The 12,584-nt window shown below is 40.4% G+C and overlaps 1 protein-coding gene across 1 annotated transcript in view; it reads right to left on the reverse strand.

Annotated features, from left to right (window-relative positions):
• The window catches only part of ARHGAP23 (Rho GTPase activating protein 23), a 308,148-nt gene that overhangs the window by 52,255 nt on the left and 243,309 nt on the right, over nt 1-12,584 (reverse strand). The window contains exons 12-15 of the mRNA XM_089690030.1: nt 4,301-4,594; nt 3,656-3,717; nt 3,451-3,575; nt 1,689-1,810 (exon numbers count right to left, since the gene is read on the reverse strand). Coding sequence (XP_089546156.1) covers nt 1,689-1,810; nt 3,451-3,575; nt 3,656-3,717; nt 4,301-4,594 — 603 coding nt within the window. The remainder of the gene's footprint in view (nt 1-1,688; nt 1,811-3,450; nt 3,576-3,655; nt 3,718-4,300; nt 4,595-12,584) is intronic.

Consider the following 12,584-nt stretch of genomic DNA (forward strand, 5'->3'; position numbering starts at 1 on the left):
GCCATTCAACTGGGAATACTCTCATTAAATAAAATACCAGACCTTTACTTTTTCCTGTATAGTATTAAAATCCAACATTTTCTTTCACATGGTGGATTCTGCCTCTAGATCCAAAATTAGGTGAACAGAGCATGCTGTCCTACTCATAATGCCTGCAGCCATATCCTTCACAGTCCTCCCCTGTAATGCTGTCATTCATTATACCCTCTGCAAATCTCTCCTGCACATTGTGTGCTGTCAAACTATACAATCCTCTTTTGCACATGCTATATAAGGTCATATCCTCTGCGCTCCTTTTCTCTCCACACCGTACACGGTTATAGCGAACTCCTCCCTTTCTCATATTGCCCATTGTCATATCCTCCACACTCCTCTCCTGCCCATAATACCCCACTATCATACCCTTAGCGTGCATTATTAATGCCCATTGCATAGTGTCATTCAGCCTACACACTTCTCCCCTGCGCATAATGTCTGTGTCCATTCAGCCAAAAATCCTTTTCTGCATACTACCGGTTGACAAACCCCTTACACTTCTCTCACTTTATGCCAAGCCGGACCCACAGGTCTGGGCCAAATTTTAAATTAGATCTCTCTGTCCTTTACCTCCCTGTGTTCCAAATACAATATCACCTCTCATTACCTGTTTTGATATTTGCAGATTGCGCATGCCTTTAGTGGCCTATTCCATCACCATCCAATACAGCTTAGGTGGTCAGATCTCGAGGCACTGCTCCATTCAGATACCCTCAAGAAACCAGCCTAAACACTCTACACAAATCTCCCCTTGGTGACACTCCTGGATTTATATACTCTGACAAAAATGGCTTCTGGATATCCCGGATCTGGATGACAAGGACTGGACAGATATGTGACATGCTCCTTTTAAGCAGCTGGTTTCTATCAGAGACATGTTCATCCAATTTAAAATCTTGCATAGAGCTTATTGTACACCTTGGAGGATCCACAAGCTTAACCTCACTATCTCTTCAACTTGTTGGAGATGTAGCCAGCCTGCTGGGGATTTCATACTTGTTTTCTGGACCTGCTCTGTCATCACTTCATTCTGGGCAGCAGTGGTTGACCTCATTAGCTCGGTGGCTCAAATTCAGTTTACCCCTTATCCCAGAATTTTGCTAGGTCTTGTCGAAGTCCCACCATGGCCGGCAGGACTTTTGTTTTAGGTCAGGACGGCGCTAATGCTACACTGGAAGAAACCCTCAGCTCCCACAATCGCCTATTGGAAGCAGATAGTCAACTCCAGCCTGCCAAACTACAGAGACACTTAAGCAAACAGGGGCTGTAGTAGCAAGTCTGACAAAATATGGCCAAAGTGGCTGCAAGATGCCACCACAGCATTGTTGCACATTGTATTATGGCTCGGGTAGGGGGTAGGTTCTGCTTAGAGTTTGTAACCCTTTTGTATTCTGTCTCCTGGGGGGGACCTCTGATAGGTTAACATTCAGCTGTGTCATTGGAAATATAATAATAATAATACACACAAGAACTTTGTTTTTTTTATTTTTATTTTGCTTGTACTGCAGCACTTGAACCTTTTTTTACTTGGGTAGTCTGCATGCGTGTGCTGGGCTACCTATTTTCTCTGTAATTCCTGAAAATAATAAAGTGTTTTCTAAGTATATAAAAAAAAAAAAAGAATAGTGTATAGCAACATTAAGAAAGCTTACCTTATGTTCAGTTGCGGGCTGACAATCCTCCAGCCTTACCCCAAAAGCCCTTGGAGGGCTCTTCTTGTTTTTTTTCATGATATTGATACCCCACTGGACTTTAGATGAAGCTCCTTCCTCTGCTACAAGAAACCAGACAAAGCTTATGAAAATTAATTTTAATAGAACAGGCATTCTCTTTTTCATGTTGAATGGAAGCAATATAAACCTAAAAACAAGACTGATTTATGAAAAAACCAAAGGGAAATGTAACCTGAGGTTATGTAAATTAAGTCTGGGGTGCACCTGAGCCCAGTGAATAATGGTTACTTTTACACTGCCCAAACCAATCTACTCTGCATCTGCTTGCAGGCAAAAAAAGGGTGGCTCGGCCAGACACCAATTCTAGGAAACTAATTCCATATTTGCCTATACCACAAATTTTTTTCTTTCAGCCTGTGGGTTAAACAAAAAAAAAAAAAATCTAAGATTTCTCCAACCACACAAATGGCATGTTTGGTGAATTTCCTCCTGCTGGGTCATTGTATTGTGACAGCTGCTAGCTGTCATACCCAAACAATGCCTGCAAGGCATTGTTCAGCTGACAATTTTTAGTCTGACTGCTTTGACAAAAGTTGAGTGGGTAATCAAAGTTGGTTAAGCTGGCATACCCACTGTTAGAATGTTGTCTGATTCCTCTAAATGGGCCAAACGCACAACAGTGATGGCCAGTTTTAGAAGAGAGACATCCCTTTCAATGCATTTTAACTAGTTGATTAACACAGACTGTTAGAAAACAAGAAGATAGTGCTGGGATTTGTTATTAGAATTATCAGCTTGCTTTGATGAATGTAAGGTAATTAATCAGATCAGGTAATTGTAGGTGGGCAGCAGGGATGAACTGAGAAAAAATTAATGTGCCACTTTCAGTCAGGAGCAGTGGCAGGAAGTTACTTAATCAATACTTAAAAACAGGAAAGAACATGCAAGCAGCACTCCACCCAGCAGATGACATCATTGCATAGACACAAAGCATTAACTCCTTGCGTGGTAAACTGATAGGAAGTGATGATTTCAAATGGCATTGGATGATTAAATGAATAAGGGATCATTGTGTGCATGGGTGAAGATGCACATATCTATAGGGAAATCTTAAACTAAGGGGGAATTTAGAAAGGTGTTCTTTTTTCCAAAGGATCAGTGAGAGGGGGGTGGGCGGTTAGAGTAGAAGGGGGGTTATTTCTATCCAATAGGCTTTAAGGAAATCTTGATTTGGATGGCTGCATGTAGAGACCAGCGCACGCAGCTTGTAGTGAAATCTTGACTTAAGAAAATATAATCATGGGTGAAGACAAAAAAAATCTAACAAAAAGGTTGACCTTGTCTTAGCAGAGCAGAGAAAAGGTGTCTATCCTTCTAGGAAACTAGAAAATAAGGCATGCTGGGAGAAAAAGGGTTTTATCAAGCTAACAAGTTTTTTGCCAGTTTCCAAATCCTCCTGTAGATGACAGTAAAACCCAACAGACTGAATTCATGTGAAGAAGTTATTATTGCTGTCTGTGCCTTCCTCTCCCTGTAATGCTCACACCCAATATTTCAATTTTTTGTAAGCACATCAGAAAAACAGGAAGCAACAGCAAATCTTCCAAAAAGGTTTGCACATGATAACTCTTCCCCAATCTGTCCAAAGCTAGAAAAAAAAAAATTGGCTTAAGTTACGCTTTAAGACATACAGGTATAAGGATTGCTCCAAAAGTATGGTAAAATGCACATTCAGACCAACCTTTCACAGCACCATCTTGCTTTGGTGAACGTGGTGCTGCCAGTCCAGTTGCCCATAAGAGATCTGATCGAATTCCTAAGCTTCGTGTTCCTTTAGGGGATGTATCGAGTTTGGCGCCAGAAACACTATAAGATAGCCAGAAGAGAAAATCAGATGGTGGCATATAAAGGTTAGCGTGTTTCAGCTATGTAGAGATGTGTCTTACCTCACTTTACGATATTCATTGAGTTTCTCTTTGATTAAAGCATGGCTAGCAAAGCTGGGGTCCTTGGGGGAATAAAGTAAAAACTCAATTATTTTTCTTCACCAAGAATATCAAAAAGCTCAACATCCACTCAGGCACTACCTTTGTCTATAGATATGTGCATCTTCACCCATGCAGGCAATGATCCCTTATTCTCCTTACAATCACACAATGCATGTCTATGTGCCAAGTTCCCTTATGTTTACACATACTTTGATATAATAAATTGTCTTTTATTATCAAATCACATGCTAAAGGGTGGTGGAGATTAGGGAAGTTGGCCATTAGCCTTGTTTTTTTCTCAATTAGAAATATTTTAAAGCATTTCAGAAGGGTATTACAGCCACATCTTAACCGGCATGATGCCCCCACTGTGGTTATGCTTTGGGTGCTTAGCTTTTTTTGCTGATGTGATAAACTAAGCTGATATTTATCACATACAATTATAACTTGTAGTTATACTTCTATGTGATAAATATCAGCTTAGTCTATGACTGGTAGTATTCCATCAGAACACACAGTAGGCATTAAATATCAAACTTCATTATATTGTACAGCTTCTACTTTCTCGGCCCAAAATTGCCCACTTTATATACAAAAAATTACCTCCCCATCAATTCGGCTGTTCTCCCTGATAGCTTTGACCCAGCTTAACATGTCATCTCGATCCTCAGCTTGAAAGAGATATTCACAGAAATCAGGCGTTGTCAGCCGGAAGACGTGCTTCCTCTTCGTCTCACTGTAAGAGATGTCCACCAGGCTTCCGAGGATGCTGATTGGCTGCTCCTCCTCACCTAGGCCCAGGCTCCGTGATTCTGGGCGCTCCTTGTGCAAGAAGAGATAGTGAGGGCGCAGGATGGAGTACACTCTCTTCCACTGCCGAAGCCCACTGCCAACTTTCTACAGAAACAAACATACAGAGAAAACGGATTAACACTGGAAAACTCAAATTAGTAAAAAGCCTAACAATGCCTTGGGCTCAGAGAAGTACCGCCGGTAAGAAAATATTGAGTCTACCAACTTGGTTCCATGCATTATTACATATAACCTCCAGCAGCCATTATTGGATCCAGGCCCCATACACTGTTAATTCATTCTAAAGCCCTGCCTGTTTTACATCAAAATTCCTGCACAAGGCTTCACCACTGTTTCATTGGCTCCAAGATCCGAGAAACTGTATGGACCCCTGCCTAAAGTAGGACCATCAGTTCGTGTATATATATAAATATACACACATACATACATACATACACACATACAGTGGGGCAAAAAAGTATTTAGTCAGCCACCAATTGTGCAAGTTCTCCCACTTAAAAAGATGAGAGAGGCCTGTAATTAGCATCATAGGTAGACCTCAACTATGAGAGACAAAATGAGAAAAAAAAAATCCAGACAATCACATTGGCTGATTTGGAAAGAATTTATTTGCAAATTATGGTGGAAAATAAGTATTTGGTCACCTACAAACAAGCAAGATTTCTGGCTCTCACAGACCTGTACCTTCTTATTTAAGAGGCTCCTCTGTCCTGCACTCATTACCTGTATCAATGGTACCTGTTTCAACTTGTTATCAGTATAAAAGACACCTGTCCACAATCTCAAACAGTCACACTTCAAACTCCACTATGGTGAAGACCAAAGAGCTGTCGAAGGACACCAGAAACAAAATTGTAGACCTGTACCAGGCTGGGAAGACTGAATCTGCAATAGACAAGCAACCTGGTGTGAACAAATCAACTGTGGGAGCAATAATTAGAAAATGGAAGACATACAAGACCACTGATAATCTCCCTCGATCTGGGGCTCCACACAAGATCTCACCCCGTGGGGTCAAAATGATCACAAGAACGGTGAGCAAAAATCCCAGGACCACACGGGGGGGACCTAGTGAATGACCTGCAGAGAGCTGGGACCAACGTAACAAAGGCTACCATCAGTAGCACACTACGCCGCCGCCAGGGACTCAGATCCTGCAGTGCCAGACGTGTCCCCCTGCTTAAGCCAGTACGTGTCCGGGCCCGTCTGAAGTTTGCTAGAGAGCATTTGGATGATCTAGAAGAGGATTGGGAGAATGGTCAGATGAAACCAAAATAAAACTGTTTGGTAGAAACACAACTCGTCGTGTTTGGAGGAGAGAGAATGCTGAGTTGCATCCAAAGAACACCATACCTACTGTGAAGCATGGGGGTGGCAACATCATGCTTTGGGGCTGTTTCTCCGCAAAGGGACCAGGACGACTGATCCATGTACAGGACAGAATGAATGGGGCCATGTATCGTGAGATTTTGAGCTCAAACCTCCTTCCATCAGCAAGGGCATTGAAGATGAAACGTAGCTGGGTCTTCCAACATGACAATGATCCCAAACATACCACCCGGGCAATGAAGGAGTGGCTTCGTAAGAAGCATTCTAAGGTCCTGGAGTGGCCTAGCCAGTCTCCAGATCTCAACCTCATAGAAAACCTTTGGAGGGAGTTGAAAGTCCGTGTTGTCCAGTGACAACCCCAAAACATCACTGCTCTACAGGAGATCTGCATGGAAGAATGGGCCAACATACCAGCAACAGTGTGTGCCAACCTTGTGAAGACAAAGGAAACAATTGACCTCTGTCATTGCCAACAAAGGATATATAACAAAGTATTGAGATGAACTTTTGATATTGACCAAATACTTATTTTCCACCATAATTTGCAAATAAATTCTTTCCAAATCAGCCAATGTGATCGTCTGGATTTGTTCTCTAGAACTTGAACAGTTGGTGGCTGACTAAATACTTTTTTGCCCCACTGTGTATATATACAGTGGGGATCGAAAGTTTGGGCACCCCAGCTATAAATTTGTATAAATGTGCATAAAGAAGCCAAGGAAAGATGGAAAAATCTCCAAAAGGCCTCAAATTACAGATTAGACATTCTTATAATATGTCAACAAAAGTTAGATTTTATTTCCATCATTTACACTTTCAAAACAACAGAAAACAAAAAAATGGCGTCTGCAAAAGTTTGGGAACCCTGCAGAATTTATAGCATGCACTGCCCCCTTTGCCAAGCTGAGACCTGCCAGTGTCATGGATTGTTCTCAATCGTCGTCTGGGAAGACCAGGTGATGTCAAGCTCAAAGGTTTTAAATGCCCAGACTCATCTGACCTTGCCCTAACAATCAGCACCATGGGTTCTTCTAAGCAGTTGTCTAGAAAACTGAAACTGAAAATAGTTGACGCTCACAAAGCTGGAGAAGGCTATAAGAAGATAGCAAAGCGTTTTCAGATGTCAATATCCTCTGTTCGGAATGTAATTAAGAAATGGCAGTCATCAGGAACAGTGGAAGTTAAAGCAAGATCTGGAAGACCAAGAAAAATATCAGACAGAACAGCTCGCAGGATTGTGAGAAAAACAATTCAAAACCCACGTTTGACTGCACGATCCCTCCAGAAAGATCTGGCAGACACTGGAGTTGTGGTACACTATTCCACTATAAAGAGATACTTGTACAAATATGGTCATCATGGAAGAGACATCAGAAGAAAACCTCTTCTACGTCCTCACCACAAAAATCATTGTGTGAACTTTGCAAATGAACATATAGACAAGCCTGATGCATTTTGGAAACAAGTTCTGTGGACCGATGAGGTTAAAATTGAACTTTTTGGCCGGAATGAGCAAAGGTACGCTTGGAGAAGAAGGGGCACAGAATTTAATGAAAAGAACCTCTGTCCAACTGTTAAGCATGGGGTTGGATCAATCATGCTTTGGGGTTGTGTTGCAGCCAGTGGCACAGGGAACATCTCACGAGTAGAAGGAAAAATGGATTCAATAAAATTTCCGCAAATTTTGGATGGTAACTTGATGCCATCTGTGAAAAAGCTGAAGTTAAAGAGAAGATGGCTTCTACAAATGGATAATGATCCTAAACACACCTCAAAATCCACGGGGGATTACATCAAGAGGCGTAAACTGAAGGTTTTGCCATGGCCTTCACAATCTCCTGACCTCAACATAATTGAAAATCTATGAATAGACCTTAAAAGAGCAGTGCGTGACAGACAGCCCAGAAATCTCCAAGAACTGGAAGACTTTTGTAAGGAAGAATGGGCAAAGATACCTCAAACAAGAATTGAAAGACTCTTGGCTGGCTACAAAAAGTGTTTACAAGCTGTGATACTTGGCAAAGGGGGCAGTACAAGATATTAACTCTGCAGGGTGCCCAAACTTTTGCAGACGCCATTTTTTTGTTTTCTGTTATTTTGAAAGTGTAAATGATGGAAATAAAATCTAACTTTTGTTGACATATTATAAGAATGTCTAATCTGATGCCTTTTGGAGATTTTTCTATCTTTCCTTGGCTTCTTTATGCACATTAATACTAATTTTTAGCTGGGGTGCCCAAACTTTCGATCCCCACTGTATATATATATATATATATATATATATATATATATATATATATATATACACACAGTTGCAAGAAAAAGTATGTGAACCCCTTGGGATTACGTGGAGTTTTGCATGAATTGGGCATAAAATGTGCTCTGAACGTCATCTAAGTCACAACAATAGAAGAACACAGTCTGCTGAACATAATACTACACAAACATTAGATGTTGCCATGGTTTAATTGCACATAACATGTAAACATTCACAGTGCAGGGAGGAAAAAGTATGTGACTGCTGTGCTCTTGCAGTCATTTTTACAGGACGACCACGCCTAGGGAGATTAGCAACAGTGCTAAACTTTCTCCATTTGTAGACAGTCTGTCTTACCGTGGACACACGAACATCAAGGCTTTTGGAGATACTTTTGTAACCCTTTCCAGCTTCATGCAAGTCAACAATTCTTGATCGTAGGTCTTCTGAGAGCTCTTTTCTGCGAGGCTTGGTTCACATCAGACAGTGCTTCTTGAAACCAGTAAACCCAAAACAGGTGTGTGTTTGTTTTTTAAGGGCAGGACAGCTGTCAGCAACACATCCAATATCATCACACTGATTGGAATCAAGGTTGGCTCACGCCTGGCTCCAATTAGCTCTGGGAGAAGTCATTAAGCTAGGGTCTCACATACTTTTTCCTCCCTGCACTGTGAATGTTTACATGTTATGTGCAATTAAACCATGGCAACATCTAATGTTTGTGTAGTATTATGTTCAGCAGACTGTGTTCTTCTGTTGTTGTGACTTAGATGACATTCAGAGCACATTTTATGCCCAATTCATGCAAAACTCCATGTAATCCCAAGGGGTTCACATACTTTTTCTTGCAACTGTGTGTGTATATATATATATATATATATATATATATATATATATATATACACACACATATATATATATATATACACATTTTATATATATATATATATATATATATATATATATATTTATACATACACACACAGTTGTGCTCAAAACTTTGCATACCCTTGAAAAAATGGTAATATACAGTTTTTAAAAAAAAGAGTGAGCAGGCAAAACATTTATTTAATTTCTTAAGGGATTCATATTCTGTAACTGTAGGTCATAACAGAACAGCACAATTGTAAAATAAACATGGCAACAAGTAAACAAATAAAATGCCCTCTGTTCAAAAGTCTGCATCCCCTTAGTTTTAATACTGTGTATTGCCACCTTTAGCATCAATGACAGCGTGCAGTCTACCATGGAGGTGATTGGAACACCTGGATCCAATGATTCAGAGTCCCAATACTTTTGGCAATATAGTGTATAAAATATAAATAAAACCATCAGAGGTGATATAAAATTGTTTTATTGCTGTCTTGTTTCTGTTAGGGATACTGTATTTTTTTCCACATGCTGTTCTGACAATCATCAAATAGACAGGAAATGGAAAGAAAAGTCCCAAACAAGGGCATGAACTGCAAGAAGTTGAGTGTCTATATCCTTCCCACCCTACCCTTCAGAGCTGATTCACACATGTGCTGTGTGGATTGAAGCTCGTGTTTCACAGCTAACTGACAGTACTTGCTCAGTGGTTCAGGTTAGGTTTACATCAGGTTCAGGACAGGTTTAGATCAGGATTTTATCCTGTTCACATGTGTGGTTTAGAGACGGTTCCCATAGAAGTCAATAGCCTGTAATCCACACCTGAACTTGACGGCATTGCTCAAAAATCGTACATGACTCTTTTTCAAACCGCTCTGAATCTGTACTGCCAGTGCACTGGACATATGTGAACAGACACCATAGGAAGCAATGTTATTTCATATTTAATGCAGATTTGATGTGGTTCAAACTGCATCCAATCTGCATATATGTGAACCGGCATTCAGCTGGCGGACAGCCACTCTGAAATTATCATGTAGGATATTTTGGTAAACCTGATAATTAATTTTCCCCTCCATGATGACAAGTGGTTCAGGCCTTGAGGCAGCAAAGCAAGCCCGAATCATTATGTTCCCTCCACCATGCTTCACCATTGGGATGAAGTTTTGATGTTGATAAGCTGTGCCCTTTTTGCTCCAAATATAGAGCTGAGTATTCTTCCCGAACAATTAAACTTTTGTTTCATCAGTCCCCAAAACATTTTCCCTAATAGAGTTGCGATTTCCAAGGTGCTCTTTGGCAAACTGCAGGTGTGCAGCAATGTTTTTTTTTTAGGGGGGGGGGGGGAAGCAATGGTGTTCCAAGGTGTTCTGCCATGGACATCCTGCCTGGTTAGACTTTTGAATGGTAGACTCATAAACAAGTTTCAGTGATATCTTTTTTTCCAGAATACATTTTTTTTTGGTTTTACAAATACAGTTGCAACAACAAAAAAACAAAAATAGGACAGTGAAAAGCTACACAATATCACAGGATAGGTGTTGCGGTAAAGTTTAACAAAGAGAAAAAAGGAAAGATTGAATAATTCCTAACTAGTTCCATGAAATAATAATTTTAGGGTATCCAAGAAAAAGTTACACATAATAATATCGTAGGTTACAGTTCTGAACCAGTTGGACCAGGGTTTCCAAGCTTTGTCAAATTTAGTAATTCTATCGTTTAGGTAAGCTAAAGATTTCTCATAAATGAAGTGGGTCTGGACCAGCTCAATGACTTCTTTTAGAGAAGGGGCTAAGTCTTTTTTCCAGTGTCTAGTAATGGTAAGTCTTGATGCTAGAAGAATGTGTGTCACTATTATATTCAGAATGGCTAGGGTAGAATCTGGTTGTTTTAATATCCCAGTAATTTCTGATATCATGTGGAAGACTTTATACCAATAGCTTCTAATATTTTTACATGTTCATAATATATGTAATAGAGTACCAATCTGACCGCAGTTTCTCCAGTCTCTTTTTTTTTTTTTTTTCCCAAAAAAAGTTTTTATTTTATTTTGAAATAAGAAAGGCATAACAAGTCATATACGGATACGGAACACAGTCCGCGCATAAACATCTGTCTTAATCTCCCGTAGCGCAGACGGGTCATAAGTTGTTTATTTGAAGTATAAATTACCCTGATACAAAAGATCACATTATAGTAAATGAATGAACTAGACCAATTAAAGCATTGAGTATGATAGGTAGTCTGGAGAATTATAGTGGATGCTGTTCTAATGAGTAGGGATTACTCAAATAATGGGACTATGAAGCGTAGTATACTATATCATTTGAAGGCGTGCAGTTCTTCTGTGTCCGTAGCCGGGGAATGTAGGGTTCTTATTGTGGAAGACAATCATACCTATATGTGAAAGGACACTCTGTCCCTCATAAAAGATGTAGTTACTTGTAGAAGAGAAAGGTGTGAAGAAAAGTAGGAAGGGAAAAGAAGGGGAGAGAGAAAAAAAAAAAGGGGGGGGGTGGGTGGAGGGGATCAAATAATAAATAGTGGTTGTCAATCTATCGTATCATGGAGCATTATTTATGGTAACTTAGCGTATACCTTTATGTAAGATATAGTCCGGGTAGATTCAGTCTATGGAGCAATTCTAGAGGTGAGAGCTCAAAAGGTTTTTGTGTTCTTGGATCCTGTCTTATTCATTCATAGAAAGACGATAAGTACTGGTGGTTTGAAAATGTTTCCAACACGCCCAAGTCTTCCTGAATCTCTCGGGGTGTTCTTTTGCCACTGAAATCAGCTCCTCCATCTCCGCAATCCTGATGACCCTAATAAACCACTCCCGCACAGTGGGAACTTGTTTTGATCGCCAGTGAACAGGGACACATTGTTTTGCCGCGTTTATCATGTGTAAGGCAAGAGACTTATGATAAGTCCGAAAAGGAAGTGAGGAATGATGGAGTAAAAATTGTGCAGGGGTGAAGTCTAGATTGTACGTGGTTATTTGTGAGATTAAGTCTCGGACTTTTCTCCAAAAGGGCAGTAGTAGCGGACAGTCCCACCATATATGTAGGAGTGTACCCTTTGCCTGTTGACACCTCCAGCACAAATCCGGGACATCAGGATCAAATCTATGAAGCAAGGACGGCACTCTGTACCATCTAGAATATAATTTATAATTGTTTTCTTGTGTAGAGACACATATGGAACCTGTATGCATATGGTCATAGATGTGATCCCAATCTTCCGGTGACAATGGCAGTTGCAAGTCGAGCGACCAAGCCTCACATGCCTTTCGAGGTTGAGACATATTGGCGGTATCCAGATATGAATAGAGCTTGGATATAACATGTCTCTGGGGGACGTCCGTAAAACAAAGTTTCTCATACGGAGTAAGTGGCCTTGAATAATCTTGTACATGTGGGGAGCTTTGTATAAAGTGATGAAGTTGTCTAAACATCCATGGCGTAAATATCCGGAATGGCCATGTCTTCATAATATCTTCTCTAGATAAGAACTTCTTATCTTTGAAAAGTTGATGTACCGTCAGGTTATCTGGACAATTATCACCGGCTAGGAAGGCCCGGGACATACCCGGTAGAAAGTCTGGATTCCTTTTGACTG

The sequence above is a fragment of the Staurois parvus genome, unplaced genomic scaffold, assembly GCF_062004578.1.
Source record: "Staurois parvus isolate SC_StPar_1 unplaced genomic scaffold, SC_StPar_1.0 ptg000511l, whole genome shotgun sequence".
Classification (NCBI taxonomy): Eukaryota; Metazoa; Chordata; class Amphibia; order Anura; family Ranidae; genus Staurois; species Staurois parvus.